At 41.2% G+C, this 19,867-nt stretch overlaps 1 protein-coding gene across 3 annotated transcripts in view; it reads left to right on the top strand.

The window, feature by feature from the left end:
• Positions 1 to 19,867, top strand: part of fen1 (flap structure-specific endonuclease 1) — a 38,046-nt gene that overhangs the window by 3,230 nt on the left and 14,949 nt on the right. For all 3 annotated transcript variants that reach the window (XM_061805767.1, XM_061805768.1, XM_061805769.1), the window contains exons 4-7: positions 15,278 to 15,380; positions 18,109 to 18,172; positions 18,297 to 18,406; positions 18,818 to 18,954. In XM_061805767.1, the coding sequence (XP_061661751.1) occupies positions 15,278 to 15,380; positions 18,109 to 18,172; positions 18,297 to 18,406; positions 18,818 to 18,954 (414 nt within the window). The remainder of the gene's footprint in view (positions 1 to 15,277; positions 15,381 to 18,108; positions 18,173 to 18,296; positions 18,407 to 18,817; positions 18,955 to 19,867) is intronic.

Raw genomic sequence — 19,867 nt, 5'->3', positions numbered from 1 at the left:
TGACCACAAAACCTTCTCCCATGACTCCTCTATATCATCCAAATGGTCATTGGCAAACTTAAGATGGGCCTTGACATGTGCTGGTTTAAGCAGGGGAACCTTCCGTGCCATGCATGATTTTAAACCATGACGTCTTAGTGTATTACAAACAGTCACCTTGGAAACGGTGGTCCCAGCTCTTTTCAGGTCATTGACCAATTCCTGTCATGTATTCTTGGGCTGATTCCTCACATTTCTAAGGATCATTGAGACCCCACGAGGTGATAACTTGCATGGAGCGCCACTTTGATTGACCGTCATGTTTAGCTTCTTCCATTTTCAAATGATTTGTTCACCAAGCTGCTTGGCAATTTCTCCGTAGCCCTTTCCAGCTGTGTAGAATTATACAACTTTGTCTCTGGTGTTTTTAGACAGCTCTTTGGTCTTGGCCATGTTACAAGTTTGAATCTTACTGATTGTATGGGGTGGACAGGTGTCTTTCTGTAGCTCACGACCTCACACAGGTGTATCTGATTCAAGATGATACATGGAGTGGAGGTGGACTTTTAAAGGTGGACTAACAGTCTTTGAGGGTCAGAATTCCAGCTGATAGACAGGTGTTCAAATACTTATTTGCAGCTGTATCACACCAACAAATCATTAAAAAAATCATAGATTGTGATTTCAGGATATTTCTTTTCAGATTATCTCTCTCACAGTGGACATGCACCTACGATGAAAATTTCACACCCCTCCATAAGTTCTAAGTGGGAGAATTTAAAATATAGCGAGTGTTCAAATACTTATTTTCTTCACTGTACAAGCATACCCACAGAAACAACAGAAGAAAGTTTCAGTTGCCATGAGAATCAACATATTCACATTCAGATTATTTGAAATCAAGAATTATTTCCATTATTATTGTTCCTGTGCAAAGGAGCATTAGTTCAATCAATCCTTGTTCAAACAAAGTCCCATTCAGGAAAATTGTCATGAGTATATTTTCTTATTTTCAGGTTATTGAGACATACTGCCTATGCAGAAATAACCGCGTGCCACTTCCATCCTGCTGTGTGTCAAACTTTCGTGACGTCTTTCCTAATCCAGTTGGTTAGAGTACACAGAATTTAATTGGTCTACATCCTTAATATTTTTGTGTTGTTTAAAGTCTTTGTGTAAATGTTTGTATATGAAATAAACCTACACCGCAAAACTAAAATCATAGCATTTTTATTGAACTGTATGCTTACACTGTGTTTAAATATTTCTCTCATAATTCTGTATTTGCACTTAATGCTTATTTGGGCTTTGAATATGAGCATCTTGAGACCACCCGAGGTTGAAATACATGTTGCAGTATACTATGATGCGATATCTCGATACGACAATGTGGTAACAAAGGAATGAGTTTAATTTACTGACCTAATTCAACGTATTACAAATGCCGTTTTCTCCCACATAAATCCACGCAGTGCTTCTAACTAGTAACTAGACCGAGCTTGTTGCACCTTGTCCAGGTTCAGCGGCTGATCCAAGTTCACATTTGGTCCTTTTAGCAACACAGATACAAATGCCGTTTTCTCCCACATAAATCCACACAGTGCTGATAACTAGTAACTAGACCGAGCTTGTTGCACTTTGTCCAGGTTCAGCGGCTGATACACGTTCACATTTGGTCCTTTTAGCAACACAGATCTGTTCAGGTGTCGGAACTGAATGTATGGTGGGCACTGATCCTGTTTTTTTTTTTTTTTTTTAATACATTTAAAACCCATCTCAGACGAGTAGACCCGTAACAGACTACGGGGTGAAATGTTCACAGCATATGACGGAATGCTGACTGGGTTTGGAAAAATCTGCCCTCTTCGTTTGCACAAACTCAACTCAGTCTTCTGAGGCTTGGCTCTTTGGGAGAATCATGTAAACTGACTGGATTGATTTCAATTAACACAAAAATAAACCACATACTTCTTCACTATTGTAACGGATTGATTTTAGCCTACAATCACTGAGGAATTCTCAAAACAAATAAGTTTTTCTTCGATGTCAACAAGCAATGCTGCGAGTGATATTGAATCCATACACACACAAGTCTCCTTACTATGGCGTCGACACAACACGGAAAAAACAAAATGGAAGGCGGTGTTTCCCATGTCTGGGAAACTCTGTCAGAATTTGGGTATTTGTATTTGTAAATACTTTTATTTTTCAGTAAAAACATCAAACAAGATGCGTATTTTATGGTACACTTAAACATATATTTTTGTCTAAGCAAGATAACTTGTGCTCAAAAATTGACGTTCCATATACTTTCATTTTTCCCCCTATTAATGTACACGCAGCACCATATATTGACGGAAAAAAACTGAATTGTTGACTTTTTAAAGTTTTGTAGCGGCACGGTGGACGACTGGTTAGAGCGTCTACCTCATAGTTGTGAGGCCTGGGGTTTAAATCCCGGCCCCGTGGAATTTGTGAGGCAAAATTAGAACTTCAAGGCTGTTTCGACTGCACAGATTAGAGTGTCAGAAATTACAGCGACCATCCTAGATAAATACATAGCTGTTATTACATTTTATGTCAGTCCCTGTTGAGGATGTGTCTATCAACAAAAACCTTTTTGCACTTTCAATAACAAGCTGTGGTTTACAGGACCACCTTGGGCAACTCCGCGAGCCTAAAGAGGTGGCATATAGTAGGGGGATAGGGCCCTGTACAGTCACTCTTGAAACCATCTGACTAAAAAAATTAACATTGGAAAACAGATTATGCAGCAAAACTGGAAAGGCGTTAATGACTCCAAATCAGTCTGGCACAGATTACAATCGTTTACTAATTACAAGCGATGACCCCCTCCCCAGTAAAAAAAAAAATAGTGTGCTAGCCGACGATCTGAACAGCTTTTACTGCAGATATAAAAACGACGCTTTGAGTGCATACGCCCACCAAGTCGCACCAGTGACTACATCTCCAACTCCTTCCTTGACCATCAATTAATTGTGTTGTACGTGAGGTAGATCTTCAAACAACAAAAGATCACAAAGCAGTGAGCCCAGGCCTTCTGTCTCTGTCCTGCCACAAAGTCTGCGCAGATCAACTTGCTCCAGTTTTCACAAAGATTAACAGGTCTCTACAACTGTGTGACGTACCAACCTGCTTCAAACCCTCCATCATCATCCCGGTCCCCAAGAGACCTGCAATCTTTGGTCTAAATGAGTATAGGCCTGTTGCTTTGACATCTGCAGTCATGAAGTCCCTTGAACCCCTTGCGGTGGATCACCTCAAGACCATCACAGGTCCCCAGCTGGACTGACTGCAGTTTCTTTTCCAAGCTAACAGGTCTGCAGATGATGCAGTCAACGTGCTTCATCCTTGAACAGCTCAACAGTGAGGGAACCTATGTGAGGATCCTCTTCGTGGACTTTAACTGTGCATTCAACACCATCCCCAAACTCGTTTCCAACAAGCCTCTCCAGCTCAGCTTTTCGTCTGCCATCTGCCACTGGATCTACAAATTCCTGACAGGCAGAACACAGCAGGAAAGGCTTCGGGATACCACTTCATTCGCACACACCATCAGTACCAGGGCACACCAAGATGGTGTCGTGCATCTTAAGGCACCAGGCTGTCAAATTCCTAAAGTTTGCAGATTATTCCACTGTCATCAGCCTCATCAAGGACGGCGAAAAGTCTCCGTATCGACAGGAAGTGGAGAATCTGGAACTTTGGTGTGGCCAACACAAACTGGAGTTGAACACACTGAAAACTATAGAAATGATTGTGGACCATGAGGCATCCTTCACCATCACCACAGCTCCCCCTTACACTGTCCAACTGTCTTGTGTCAACCATCGAGACATTCAAGATCTTGCGGATTGCACTCTCACATGACCTCAAGTGGGAGACAGACATCAACTTCATTTTCAGAAAAGCCTAGAAAAAGGATGTACTACTTGCGGCTTCGAAAGAAGCACCGCTTGGCACAAGAGCTGCTGAGACAGGTCATCGAATCATTACAGCGTACCTCGATCACAATCTGGTTTGGGGATGCCACAAAAAAGTACAAACTCCAGCTGGAACGGACAATCAAAACTGCTCAATAGATTGTCGCCACCACCCTACCCACCCTAGAGGACTTGCATCCCACTCGAACAAGAACAAAAGCAGGCAGGATACTTTCAAACCCTCCACATCCTGGCCACCAGCTCTTCCAGATCCCTCCATTGGGTACGCGCTCCCAATCAATGAAAACCAAAAGTTATCTGGCAGTCCAACAGTTTCTTCCCTCTTGAACAGCTAACTTACAAGTCCATTGCAATGTGTTGCTAGTTTTCTGTGTCGCGTTGTCACACCCTGCTTAACCAATCGCACCACTCATTACTTAAAACTTTATACACTCCTTTACCCTTGACCCCTTTGCGCAATTGTCATCGCACGGGTCTATTGCTCTAATGGGCACTGTAAGTGCTCTAAATGCTAGACGACTGCATCCTTGCACAACATTTGCCAACTGTGAGTTCTTTTAAGAAAAAAAAAAAGTTCCCTGTCAATTGATTTATTGTTCTTCGTACTCAACATCTATGCCGTACCTGGGAAGCACCAACTACAGGAGACAATTTCCTTGTGTGTTGTTATATACTTAGCCAATAAAGCTGATTCTGTTTTAACCGTATCTATATGGGTTTTCTTCAGGCACTCCAGTTACCTCCCACATCTCAAGAACATGCATTAATCGGAGACTTTAAAGGTCTGCTGTCATGAAATGCATGATTTTTAGTATGTTATTAATGAAAAAACGACAGGGGGTATCGAACCCTCTGTTTTTTCATCACAAAACATGATTTTGATGTATATGGCTTTTTGTAACTCCTGCCATGAAAATCCTCTCGAGGGATTTGTTTTCGGGAAGTGACGTACAGGGCAGTAACACACTCAAGCGGTCTCGTCTGTTTATACTAGTTTTACCTGCTGGAAGGTAGCTTGTTGTTCCTTCGTGTTAGCCAAAAGGCCGGCTCGTTGTATTGCTGGATATTGCTTGAACACTCGGGAGAATGGATTCGCTCTTTTCCAAAAGATCTGGTTCGTCGTGAAAAATGGATTGCACAGGTGCAAAGGACGAGAGCTTCGTGGGTTCCAAATGACAGATAGGCGTGTATATAGCTACTAAAAAAAAAACAATAGTTTTTTGGGGAGGGCGTAATCCGTAAATCAAGGGTGCTAAAGGTTTCAATATGCGCATCAGAAGGCTTCCGTGCAGCAGCCGCTGAAGGATGGCCAAGCCGGCCGCAGGCGTTGTCGACAAGGCCGAGCCGGCCGCTGGCGTTGTCGACACGGCTTCGGCTGGGGTGGGTAGTTGTGGCGCCGGGCCGCGGCAGAGATGAGCCACCGCGAAGTGGATCGGACAGGGAAACAGTTTTGCCACGGCGTCGTCATCGCCCACGGGCGGCGTTGTTTTTATCACCGCCGCACGGAGGTGGATTGGACTAGGAGAAGGTTTGGCCGTGGCATAGTCGTCGCTCCCATACAGGGAAGCGGTTTGGCGGCGGCATCGTCATCATCGCTCATTGGCTGCGTTTTTATCACCGCCGCGCGGAGGTGAATCAGGCGGGGAGGTTTAGCCATGATCCACGTATCATCTATGTATGGCTCGAAACGATTGGGTGATATTGCCCCTTCACTCTGTTGTGAGATGTTCTCTTATTGGAACTTCCATGTCAGAAGGGGCGTATTCGTCTCCCACAGTAGGTTGCAAAGCATGTTTTCAATGGTGAATGTCCAGGGTGACGTCACGGGCAGTAGATGCAACCAATGTGACGACCACTTGGATGTCGAATGACACTTTCGCAACTTTTCACATGGATGACGCGCTCCCCGCTCATATTTATTTTTTCGTATAGACATTGAAGTGAGTAATGTTACATGTATTTTACATGACTATATCTATTTTAGAATCTTTATAGCCCAAGGGCTTTAAATCACCCTTAGGTGTGAGTTCATCTGTTTGTGTGCCCTGTGATTGACTGGCAACCAGTTCATGGTGTACACTGCCTCCTGCCCAAAATAGCTTGGATAGGCTCCAGCACTCTTGTGACCTTTGGAGGATAAGCAGCTCAGAATATTGATTGGATGAAATTTTTTTTAGTTATTCAAAAATAAAAACTGTCCTTTTCTTCTGATCGTCCTTGAGATGGTTCTACACCTTCATTGGAATCCAGCTGTGTTTGATTACAGGGAGTCCTCGGTGTACGACTGAGATCTGTTCCCACAGTTGTGACTTAACTCGAATTTCGACTTAAGTCGGATTTCACCTTTAAAGTCAAAATTTACGATGACCGCTGGGATTGGGTCCAGCATTCTCGTGACCCTCGTGAGGAAAAGTGGTTCAGAAATGGATGTTGCTACTTAAAATAAAAAAAGTAAAATACATTAAAATAAAAAATATAAGATGCTTCAGTTACCATTTGGAAAGCGATGCTGGGATGGCGAAGAATGAAGGGAGGTTGCACTCAGCTATTGCTAAGGAAGCAAGTTCAGGTAACCGTTGCTTGCAGTAAATTCCTCCTGAGCGTCCTTGCCTCTCTGCTCTTTCAAAGTTCGGAAAATATGCCTTGCCTTTTCCCTTAATGAACATTAGGCTGATATTAAGCCTTCGGTGATTCTGATCCTCAATCCATAACGTAAGTAATCTTTCCATCTCGGAAACGATCATAGAACGTTGCTTTGGGTTTATTTATTTATTTATTTTTCAGAAAAAAGTTGCTTTGTGATCACTTTATACCTCACAGGGGCGAAACCCTTCACGTGCGCTAAAATACGGCCGTTGTCCTTAATAATTACCATGCTCGTCCGACAGAAGCCCACGTCTTTGTCCGTCATGCTCGTCGGTGTTAATCCTTTCTCCAGTTTTGTATTTTATTCTATTTTTTTAAACGACAATAAGCTTTGTTTCCATGGTTATTGCTTTTCTTTAGGCTGGACTAGCTCTGCTAAAAAAAACAACTGCTTTCCTCTTCTGGCCCATAATCTGTAAAAAGGTGGGCGAAAACGGCAAATAAACTCCCAGTGCACAAACACAGAAAGCAATATGCATGAGTGTCAGTTTCACCAATCAGACATTCATTTAACAGGACAAAAAAGGAAGCAAAGACACCAGTTCAAGTCTCGCGAGGAGAGTAGTGGAACTGTGTCGTACAATTCATCACTGCACTCTCTGATTATCCTCTCCTCAGCACCTCTATTTATTTAGTTTTAAGACGCCCCTTATTTACATGGATGTTACAAAAAGGAGACGGCAAGCAAAACAGTTGGAAACAAAGTTGTACATGTGTGGAAGATTGCTGAATACATGTGTGGTCATCATTTCTTTAACAGGCAGCAGTTCTAACAGTTCTGATGATTAGACGTTTTTGTTCATCCTATCTCCTGCTCGGAGGCTGCCACGTTATCTCGCGCACGGCAAAGCATTTCTTTATTGGAAGCAGATGTATGATAATTGCATTTATCAGTGTGTCATACAACTTTTGACCAACACACCACCACCACCACATGCTGCATGGGAGCAGTGGGGCAGTTCGCAGATGGATATCATGACACCATCTTTTGCTGAGACTTCCCACCTTAAAATCTGTCCCTGTAAAGCGAACACGGGAGAAATTAGCCAATGCAACATTGGTAGAAAATATCAGTTTCTCATTAACTGCCTTAGTTGTTGATAAACATTTTTCCATTTCTGACAAGTGGTGTTATTTTCGTCATTACCTCCAAGGTACACTGTGTTGGGATTTCTTCTGGAATGACACACATTAGTGGCCTAGGGCCCATGCATATTATGTAACTATAGTTTACATTGTTAGCTGCATTCTACATTAATAACGATCAGTTTTTTCCTATTTATAAAAAAAAAGATAAAAAAATCTTCCTCAGGCTTTTTCAGTTAAAATACTTCCTCCATAGTATACGTACTCTTTTGTATGGGATTCAGGTTTAAGGTAGCATTAAATTGGCAAATGGTGAGAAGAAAATGGGGGTTTCCTTTAGCATAAGCCCGTAGATGGAATCCCCAGGAATTAGACTGCCAAGGAATTGAAAAAGTGCTGAACTGATTCATTGGGAGGCACACATGGAGTCCTCCCCTCATGCCTCGGTGACTGCCGCATAGTTGTTTACCAATGTTATTTGACATGAGGTTGCGCCTCTTCATCTTATGTGTGGTAGGCATAGTTGAGTGAGTATAATTATTGGTTCTGTTGTGATGTATTTTTATCAGCTTTACAGGTGTCCAAAAGTAGCATACGAACAAAAGTATCATTACGGCTGTCAATGTTCCAGCCCAACATGCTATCATATCATTTAGCCATTTTGAAGTCATATCAACCAAGTCACCCCTAAATGAGTCAAGTGTCTTTTAAATCTTCACCAGCCTTCAGGTATTTTCAGATACTATAAATCTGCACCCACTGTATGCTGGACTTTGCTCACCTTTCCCCTATTACAGTGTGTAAGGTGTATCCACGTGTTTTTTTCTGCTATTTTGTCCATGTCATTCAGCTCTTGCTCAGTCTATGCCAGTGTTCGGGTAAAACTGCATGTACAGTAGATGTTAATTCATAAACAGACATAGGGTGAATAGACAAATGGCAGTAATAAAGTTCATTTCTCTTGCGGGCCACATTGTTGTTCAGGTTTTCCTCAGAGGGACATTTTGATTGAAGGCAGCGTGGGATCGATTCCCGCTCGGGGATGGTGTCGACATCTGCACTGCGAATAGCTGGCGACCAGTTCGGGCAGCGGCAGACTACACCCCGAAGTTAGCCGGGGCTTGGTTCCAGCTCTCTCTCCAAATAAATGCAGAAGGGTTGCGTCAGGAAAGGCATCCATCGTAAAAAAAAAAAAAAAAGAAAAATCAAAAAGACAGTTACTTCCTCACCACCAAGACAATGGCACAAAAATGGTTTTACACATCAATGCTGATAAATTTGCCAATTTGTTTTCAGTCCTTTCAAATTGCATGTGAAATTTCCTAGTGACACCCCATTAGAAAACAATGTTTTTTATTTTTCAAAAGAAGTTAATGGATACACAGAACCCCCCCCCCTTTTTTTTTTTTTTTTTTTTTTTTTTTTTGCAATTGATATCAATTCATACCACTGGTATTATCTCTGTATCCGTGCAAACAACACACTCTTTTGGACAATTTTTTTTTATGTAGTTATCCAATTTGTCTTGTTTTTATTTTATTGTATTTATGGATGTGGTGAGAGAAGACATGAGGGCAGTTGGGGTTAGAGAGGAAGATGCAGGAGATAGGCTAAGATGGCAAAAGATGACACGCTGTGGTGACCCCTAACGGGACAAGCCGAAAGGAAAAGATGAAGATTTTTTGGTGGGACCTTGCGGTACGACTCGAACAGAAAAATGAAAATAACGGGTAGCATTTTCATCCAACACCCAACAGCAAAATTTAACTGTTTAGTCACCATTTTAACAGCAGTCTCACTCCTATGTGTAATTGGACTACAGCGACCTTGGCAGTGGGAATGAGAACAGCTATCTAACAAGTGGCCAAGAAAAGCAAATTAGTTTTGTTTGCGTGAACAATGGTTTCAAAAGCAATAACTTTCTTACAATCAACAAATGAACTCAAGTACCCATTTTTGCAATTATTTAAGCTGTTTGGGGTTGTTAATAATTCCTGAAAGGGACCCACTTGTGGTTTTTTTTTTCCTTCATCATTCGTCTATCTCTCATTGTGTGGAAAATATTGATAATTTGTATGGTCTCCCAAACAGTGTTTTGAATGGAGTGGGACCCTTACGTGCTTGTAATGTATTTATAGTTAGACTAAATCTATCATTGTGTCAGAGTGCCAGAGTGTACCTTGCCTCCTGCCCGTTGACAGCTGGGATAGGCTCAAGCACTTCCTGCGACCCTTGTGAGGATAAGAAGTTAAGAAAATGGATGGAGGGATGGATGGATGTGTAGCTTTAGGAAATTTCCCACGTTTTGGATGCACATTCCCTTGTGGATTATGTCACGCACAGGTCAAACAAGCCCTCCAAAATTTTTTTGCATACAAGTTAAATCCATGGATCATGTAATGCCTTTGTACCAGGGCTACCATTCCCCCTGTTGAGACCTGAGACTTCCCATAGTTCAAGATTGCCGCCCACTTAAAAAATGTTTTTGGTATAATTTTTTTTTTTTTTTGTATCTGTGCTGACATAATTCCCATTTTGTAATGTAGCACCTTATTTTTACCACATTTTTAGTTCTGCTGGTAACCTTTGTTGTTGCATTTTGTTTAACACATCATCTGAAAGTATGTCTTCATTTGTTGCATGGTCAGCAAATCCCATTGTTTTGCCTGTTACTTCTTTTGCTGTTTTATCTGTAAATCCATTTCCTAATGATACTTTGTCTGTATTTGATGTGTGTACTGCACATTTACGTATGGCTATTTCTTTTGGTAATTGAACTGCTATGAGCAAATTTTGTAGAAGCTCTGCATGTGTCACTGTGTTCCCTGTAGTTGTCACTATTCCTCTATTTTTCCAGTATTGTCTGTGTAGATTGTGATACCACCATGAATACAGTAGCATCTGGTCTCAGATTGTTTAAGACTGTCCAATAAGATAATGTCTGTACTGTTCAGTCGTCCCAATCCAAATCTGGTTCTTTTTCTGTCCAATCAGGAACATTTCGTTCTACCAATACAAATTGTCCCAAACTCTCCCACTCCTGTTGTAATGACGTGTGTGGTGGTGTTCATTCCTTGTGTCGTGCATTTAGTTTGTCAGTCAGTCTTGTTCCTGTCACCACGACTGATATAACATCTGAGTACAGATAATCATAATTTTGTCTGGTGTGGGCTGTTATAAGTTTACAGTATCTTATACTACATAGTCACATGCAATGAGTCACTTCCTACGTCATTTTGTGGTTGTTCAATCATGTCTTGAGCTGTTTGCAGCAAGAAATCTCCTGTTCTTGTGGGAGGTTTGTTTGGAATATGTAAGATGTAATAATAGAGCGCTGGATTCCTATTTTGTAAGATATTTAACTGTCCTCCCAGTAATTCCTTTTTTTCTTTTTACTTCTATATTTCCTGTCAGAGAGGGAATTAAGCCCAGTCCTAGTTTCAGCAAGCCATCTCTTCCCAACAAACGTATAGGGCAAATTAAAAAGTTCCATTTTGGGAGCATTAGTTGTGACATTTTTGATGGGGAGATGGCTGTTCTCTTCCTCATCTGCGGCCACAATTATTAAATGTTTGGCATAAAGCTCCGTAAATTTCTCCTTCCTCTGTCAGAAAGGTGTCAACTTTGTTTTTCTCATTTTGTTGCACTTTTTCTGCGTGTAGTGCTTGGTTAACCTATTGTTACAGGCTGCCAGTCGGTTTGTCAACCCAATGTTTTTCAATCCATTGTTTTGTAGGATTATTTGAATTCGCATGAAGAGCATTTTTAATTGCCCTTGATACACACTCCCTGGAGTGTGATCTTCAGGAATGCCACTCTTTGCTTTAAAACTTGCAGTCATTCCAATTCTAAATTCTTCAAATGGTTCATTGTTGTTTTATTTTGCTCTTTCAATGGCAGAAAATTTAGCTTTTTGTCTAAATCTAGCAGAAGTGTGCAATATTAACCCTTGAACTCCCTGCTGCGGTGAGAAAGTACTGTGATTTAAGTGGTAAGATTTTCTCAAGTCTTCCGTTCCCTGGACAAATTATGTTACATCAACTTTGTGAGATGTGATACCTTTTATGGCCATTTTCACATCATCTTGAGTCAAGCTGCCGTTTTTGTGTGTGTGTGTGTGTGTGTGGTGTGTGTGTGTGTGTGTGTGTGTGTGTGTGTGTGTGTTTGTCTTATTTTATCCTGCAGGTTAAGTATATATATATTTTTTGTGTGTATGTTGAGCTGGCCAGCAAAGTCATATTGTGTTTTCCACAAATTTAGATGTTTTATTTTCGTGGGGCATTGGCTTTCTACAAACTTCGAGTCCTTACACATTATTATTATTTTTTTTTTTCATCTGACAAACAAAAGACAAACATCGATTTTTCTTGCCTTGAGCTGAGATCTTGAGGGTAACCTAGCGAGCATTATTTGTTGCTGTTACCTACACTCATGGCTCACTGCTTGCTTGCATTTACGTGCACACAGAAGTAAACACGAACATAACGCTTTTCAAAATAAAACCAACACAGCTGTATTACGTGCATGGCATATGTATTTTTTTAAAACTAATTTCTATTTCGTCATTGGCCTTAGGCGGGCTGGACAGGGTCATCCACCGCGCCAGCCCTGCAGGCTGTAGAATATCCTGCTTCACAGGATCAGGATTTTTAGGGCCGATCAGTGAGTTAATAAAATAAAATAAACGCTAACTGATCACTGATCCAACCACAAGATGGAATCACTATTTAAGAGACCTGTTAGTTTACTATGTACATAAGTGCTAAAAATTCTATTCACAATAAATAATGTATATTTGGTCATCTGTTTAGACTGGTGCAGTATATTGTGCAGGGTTCGGGCACCTATGGCTGGCGAGCCACACCTGGCTCTTTTGGTGGTTACGTATGGCTCGCAGAATCCTTATAACGACATACTGTATACTGGAGGGATGCTCAATGTGTCAATCGCGATTGACTGGAAGTTCTGGTGGATTGTGAGAGTGCGTAGCCAAAAAAAAAAAAAAAGACCTCAGCCGAATGTGTGTTTTTTTTTTTTTTTAACGTATTGGCACCACACAACTTTCTCTAACAACAGCCTGCTGCACGGCCTCCGATAGATACTTTACATGTGACGTCAGGAGTCACATGACTTGTTTACGACAACCACTGGACGGCAAAATTACAATACAACTCGTGATGTTTCATGATCTTTTTGTGAATATTGGCTTGTTACGGCCTTTTCATCATGGTATTTCATTGTGTGGCTTATGGTTGTAAGAACAGACCGAAAAAGGGCTCTGACACTTCAGGCATTATTTACCTTTTCTTGGGCATTCAGCTCATTTACTGTGGTATCCTCCACACTTGTTACATATCTTTTCGGAGGTCTTTGGGCTGTCAAAAAGCCTCCGAACACCCGCAGTGAAACTTTGTTTCCAGATTTGCGGTGGATAATGTGAACCTTGTGGCTCTCGCTAGCCATAGCCTTTAGCTGCACTTTTGCTAACCACCGGTACTGGGCTATGCTGATCGCTTTTTCAAGCATGAGCTGCGACCCCTGGCTAAGTAACTTTTTGCGCAGACTCGTTGAGTTGGTGGCAAAAAGTATGTAGTCTCTGACCATCTCATCGCTGTTTCTGCAGTTACAGTCTTTAACCAACAGCTTGAGTTCTGTCACAAAGTGCTCAAATGACTTACAGTTACCTTGTGCCGTCTCATGAAACTTATATCAAGCAAATACATGTATGGGGTTTGCTTTCAGAGTGAGGTAATCAGAGAATTTTTTGTAATACGTTATTAGCAACTTATCTTCATTTCCGGTCAATGTCCACGCATTGCTGACATCCCGTCCTTTATCTCCGAGCCACCGCTGGAGGAACTGCACTTTTCCTCTTCAGCTCTGTTTTTAAGCGGTCCTGTGAACATGAGTTTGGCGTGTTGCCTGAATCTCCGCCACGCATCAGGTAAATTGGATGAGTCCCAGTCCATCCTTGGGCTTGGAACACCGAATGTACGCCTCCATCGTGGTCAATTCGTCGTCGTCCTCATCCCCCCCCCCTGTGCCGCCTTTGAGTCCGGAGTTATACTACCGTTACTCTGACACCATGTTATGATCTTGCTGTCGTGTTGTTGAACAACGTAGACGTGAGTCCAACTGTACTTTTTAACGTGGGTGATATTTCGCTTCTCCCCCCACCAACCTCTCTCGGTCACTTCCTTATTGTCCCTTATTGTCCCACTGACGTCGACACAATGCTCTCGAGTTTCACGTGGCTTCTTTTTCTTCTTCTTTCTTTATTCCTTGCGCCAGCACTATTCCCCCATCACTTCTAGTTAGTGTTCATTATTCAAAGGATTATTAAGATAAAAGATCAACGATAACCGTAGCCAAAACATTACAGTATACACTTATTCCTTCCTAATCATGATATGTAGACATGATCTTGCCGTCCAAAACAAACACGTGGTCGACGTGACGTCAATGAAAAGTAGCTATGACGTCCACACTCTTCTTCCTAGTTTACCTTGCACCGACCCCTCCTCCGCTCTTAAAGCGGTACACTCATAATTACAAATCTTACAGTCCTTACGCAGCCTATCAGTGTGGTTTATAATGACAGAGTGCTTATGCGCTGCCCACCACCATAATTTTTCTTTACACAAAGACATGCCTCTGTCAGCATGCACTGTTGGCGAGTGCACATAAGTGGGGAGAAATGAAAAAAATTAAATGTGCAGACCAGCTGATGGTGAAAACTTGGAATGCACTTCCCGCCAAATACCTTACACTGCGATGTGTGAATTTTGCTGTACTGACAATGTTTGGTTATACCTATGCATATGAAAACTCTCACATTTAAAAAAAAAAAAATATATATATATATATATATATATTACGATCAACCTACAATCATGAATAATGGATGGAAGTCTCAAAGGCTCCATAAAGTTTAATTTAATGACGTATGAAACAGACAACTAAGCCATCAGCAAAGAAGTCTCATTCATGGTAAAAAGTCATCATTGGTTCGCAACAGTATAATGTTATTTAAATTAATCTACAGACTTATTGTACTCTTAAAGTGTTGGTCTTACATAAAATGCACAAATACACTTGTATTTAGTTTTTTAAAATTATTGGATGGCTCTTTTGGAATTACATTTTAAAATATTTGCCATTTATGGCTCTCTCAGTCTCCAATGTTCCCGACCCTGCTGTGCAGTATTAAATTGTTTTGAAAGTTTCATTTCCAAAGAATCATGTTTGTATTTTGGACATTTTTCCAACAAGAAGTCCTCATCTTCACATCTAAAAAGTAAAAAAAATATCTGTAGAAGTTGATACAAGTTCATGTTGGAAGAAAAATGTGCCCACCCCAGAAAATATTTATAAATCAATAAATTCTGCCAATACTGAAAGGGAAGGAAAAAAAATATCAAAACATGTTTTTGATGTCATTTTCATTAGCTTTTTCTAGAAGAGGGAGCTCATGTCATATCAGAAATTGTTTTTGTTGAAAAACATCTAAATTTTATCTTGAGGTAATTTGGCCCAACCTTAGTAATTGCATGATGGTTGTTCATTCCTACATGATTTTTGATTCTGCTTCTCATTCCCAGCCACCTCATGGGAATGTTCTACAGGACCATCCGCATGCTAGAACATGGCATTAAACCTGTTTATGTGTTTGATGGCAAGCCCCCACAGCTCAAGTCAGGAGAGGTTTGTCTGTGCTTACGCTCTTGTTGTTCAGTACGTCCCTACTTTGTTGCGTTATGTAAAGTCCTATTTCTCAGAATCAAAACAGATCATACATTAGCATGAATACCTATACATGGTTGGATTTTTTTAAAGCATTATTTTAGTCTTTACAGGTAGCACAGCACCATAGTGGTTGGAATGGCTGCATGACAATTATGAGGTTCAAGGTTTGAGCCCCTTTCCCTTTACTGTGCGGAGTTAGGATGTTTTCCTTTGCTTTCAAGGGTTTTCTTCAGATACTCTGGGGTTCGCCCCAAATTTTGAAAACATGCATGTTAGGTTCCTGATGATTACCATATTTTCCGCACCATAAAGCAGACCAGATTATAAAGTGCAGTTTCAATTACATGATCTATTGCTGTACTCAACACATACACATTAAAATAGTTACTCACATTTGACGTGTGCGTTCGCACCCATGCGCCTCCGTGCTCGCAAATCTGCACAGTCAAGCACGAAAAATCACGCGTGTAAAATTTGTTACGAGTAGAAAAAAATTGATATTGAAAGACGTCGCTTATTTTGTGTAGTCCTGGCATTAATTTAAGTTTATTTAATAAACGTTAACTAAACTAGCCTGCTCCAAAACACCTTTACTGTGCGGAGTTTGGATGTTTTCCTTTGCTTTCAAGGGTTTTCTTCAGATACTCTGGGGTTCGCCCCAAATTTTGAAAACATGCATGTTAGGTTCCTGATGATTACCATATTTTCCGCACCATAAAGCAGACCAGATTATAAAGTGCAGTTTCAATTACATGATCTATTGCTGTACTCAACACATACACATTAAAATAGTTACTCACATTTGACGTGTGCGTTCGCACCCATGCGCCTCCGTGCTCGCAAATCTGCACAGTCAAGCACGAAAAATCACGCGTGTAAAATTTCTTACGAGTAGAAAAAAATTGATATTGAAAGACGTCGCTTATTTTGTGTAGTCTTGGCATTAATTTAAGTTTATTTAATAAACGTTAACTAAACTAGCCTGCTCCAAAACAACCAGTATTCACCCGGAAACAGGAAATGCAGGTTAACCGTACTGATCATGTACAGAAGTTGGGCCGAAAGCGCATGTTCAGAGCTGCTTCACGTACTGCGACCTCATTTACGTCGAAAATCATCAACATAATGAGCCATGTCAAAGGAAATTCAGTTACACCAAGGCTGCTCATTCTGTCGATCGCGAGGCAGTGTGACGGCGTATCCCCCTAAAAAAAAAAAAAAAAAAAGACAGACTATCATCCACCTCGTTTCTTGATTCAGGTGTGACCAATACGTCGAGCGCATGCACATAAATGCGCGTTATAGCAAGCCGGCCTCGTATTTACGGCACCACCACAATGCCTGCCCCCCTAGTCCCGCGATGCATGCCCGCCCCCAAGAATACATGACAATTGCTGACGGGAATGTTTGTTGCAATGTATCGCTAGCTTGTTGACACGAATGGAGATTATGTTGAACTAAACTTTCAGCATCTTCCAAACATTGCGAGTATTGACCGTTTATGTTTATTCCTTGACAGGCCAGGGCATTTAACTTTATTTCAGATAGTTTATCAGATCAAGAATTTTTATTGATGAAAAATTTTAAATACTGTTTTATATCATGTTCTACTAATATCAGTTGAAATTGGAAATTATCATTTCTGAGTTTTAAATTTTAGTTTTCTATTTTATGTGTTTACTTTATTTTTAATTTACAGTTATGTTATATTAATCCAGTAAGTTATTTTAAGGTCTTGAGATTCCATCCCTAATCACACCCGCATCTTTATCTGTGACCATGACTGACCACACCCGTACATTTTTCAAATGTGAGTGACTGATTAAAGTGCACCGCATTATAGGGCACATGCTAAAACATAGTCTACACACAAAAAAATGGTAACGGATGCAAAACTGAGTTTGATTTCAACTTTATTCTACGATTTAACAATACACATTTCCAATCTTCTTGGAGTTGCACGGATAGAGATATGGCACCTTTTCATAAAACAAAAGCATCAAGATGGAGCTCCTTGAAAGTGTTCGATCTTCATGTCTTGTGCTGTCATTATTGGCTTGAGTCAAGTGATGACTGTAGACTTTGTCCCGGCTGTTTTGTTCAATAATCATTGTTCAAGTACGTGTTTTAACTTTGGTTACCACGCTTTATTCCCACAGAAACTCTTTTGTATTCATAACTTGGCGCAGTTCATTTTCTTGATTTTTGCCACATCAAAACCACATATTCACTGATGTTGAATACTTTCATGGCTGTTGTTTGCACCATACCGTACCGTAGTACTACATCCATCCATCCATTTTATTTTGGTGCTTATCCACACGAGGGTCTAGAGGAGTGCTGGAGCCTATCCCAGCTGTCAACGGACAGGAGGCAGGGTACACTCTAAACTGGTTGCCAGCAAATTGCAGCGTAGTACTACATAGTGTAGTATACCTACCGGAGGCGTGACTGATGTAAGTGTATGTACTGTCAGTATTACATAATGTTCTTTGATTGGTTTATGCACGTAGTGTACGTATTATGTACTACTACTATGTACTACTAGCTAGTAGCCAGTCCAGGGTATACCCGACCCCTCCCCTAAAATCAGATGGGAAAGGCTCCAGCTGATCTGTGGCCTGAATGAAGACAAGAAATTAAAATAAATGCATCTGTTTAATTTTACTCCTCTGTTTGACCTCAGCTAGAAAAGCGAGGTGAGAGAAGAGCGGAAGCTGAGAAAATGCTTGCACAAGCCCAGGAACTTGGTACAGAATTTCACTGACACTGGAATAACAGTTTCCTGAATTTTTTTAAATATATATTTTTTCACATTTCAGACCTTTAGTGATTTTATTTTTTTTTTAATCTTTTTATTTTTTTACAACTTAGGAGAGCAAGAAAGCATTCATAAACTCACTAAACGTCTTGTCAAAGTCACCAAGCAGCATAATGATGAATGCAAGAAGCTGCTGAATCTAATGGGAGTGCCTTACTTAGAGGTTAGTATGAGGGTTCCTTTTCCTTTCAAATGTTCCCCTTTTTAGTAAAGCAGATTTAAAAGTTTACCAGGATGAGCACAATTACTTTTTTATGACAAAAAGGAAGCTGTATCAACATTGAGGAACAGAATAGGAAGCCATGGCAATAAATCCCAAATGAAGGAGAATTTTACTTTGCGGGTGACTAAAAATATAACTTCATTGATGCAGGGACTAAGCACCAGGCGGTACGTAAAATACAAAACTCCCACAGTTGGCTACCTTAAATATTTATAAAATATTTGTTTTAGCCCTCTATGCAAAATTGGGTGGACATGTGCTTGTCTCCAAAGACCAATGAAAAACAGGGTGCAATGGCTGGTTTGCTGTTGTCTACTCAGGGCTTTAATAGTGTTTGTACTTCGTTTGTAGGCGCCGTGTGAGGCTGAGGCCAGCTGTGCAGCTCTGGTCAAAGCAGGAAAGGTCTTTGCCACAGCAACAGAGGACATGGACGGACTGACTTTCGGAACAAACATCCTGCTCAGGCACCTCACAGCCAGTGAAGCAAAGTAATGTTACTCTACCACAGTTTTTGTGCGCTTTACATTTCCCCCATCCATCTTCTACCGTCGGGTCGTACAGGGGTCGAACAGCCCATGTCAGGTGGTTCGATACCCCGTTCTCCCGAAGAACCCCCCACAAGACTCCACGATGGACACAGTCAAACGCCTTCTCCAAGTCCACAAAGCACATGCAGATTGATTGGGTGAACTCCCATGCACCCTAAAGGACCCTGCTAAGGTTGTATCGCTGGTCTACTGTTCCACGGCCAGGACGAAAACCATATTTCTCTTCCTGTGTCTGAGATTTGATTTCCCCATGGATCCTCCTCTCCATCATCCCTCAATAAACCTTACAAGGGAGGCTGAGGAGTGTGATCCTCCTGTCGTCTGTACACACCCTCCAATCCCCCTTCGTCAAAAAGGTGACCACCACCCCAGTCAGTCCCCGATGTCGATTCAATGTTCCAGAGGCGTGTCTACCAGTACAGGCACACAACATCCAGATCATTTAGGAACTCGGAGCGAATGTCATCCACCCCTGGCAACTGGGGAGCTTTTTAACCACCTCAGTGACCTCACCTCGGTGAGAGCCCACCTCAGAGAACCCAGACTGTGCTTCCTCATGGGAAGGTGTGTCGGTGGAATTGTTCCAATAGAGGTCGTGCACCTACGTCATCAAATCACATCACTGGCCGGAAGTGCTGGTCAAACAAACCATTCTTTAATGCTAAGTCAGTTGGAGACCACGCAAAAATACCTCCTATACCACGACTCTGAGTTTTGTCCAATACTGTTAAACATTTAGAAGGTGATAATAAACAAAGGTACGTGGAAAAATGAGAGACACTTGGCATAGAGGACCCATATTTAATGCCGAAGTTGATGTTTTCGCCGATAAGAAAGTGGACTGTTAACCTGC

The sequence above is a fragment of the Syngnathoides biaculeatus genome, chromosome 19 (assembly GCF_019802595.1).
Source record: "Syngnathoides biaculeatus isolate LvHL_M chromosome 19, ASM1980259v1, whole genome shotgun sequence".
NCBI classification, from domain to species: domain Eukaryota; kingdom Metazoa; phylum Chordata; class Actinopteri; order Syngnathiformes; family Syngnathidae; genus Syngnathoides; species Syngnathoides biaculeatus.
The sequence above is the reverse complement of the archived record's forward strand: the minus strand, read 5'-3'. Positions and strand labels throughout refer to the sequence as shown.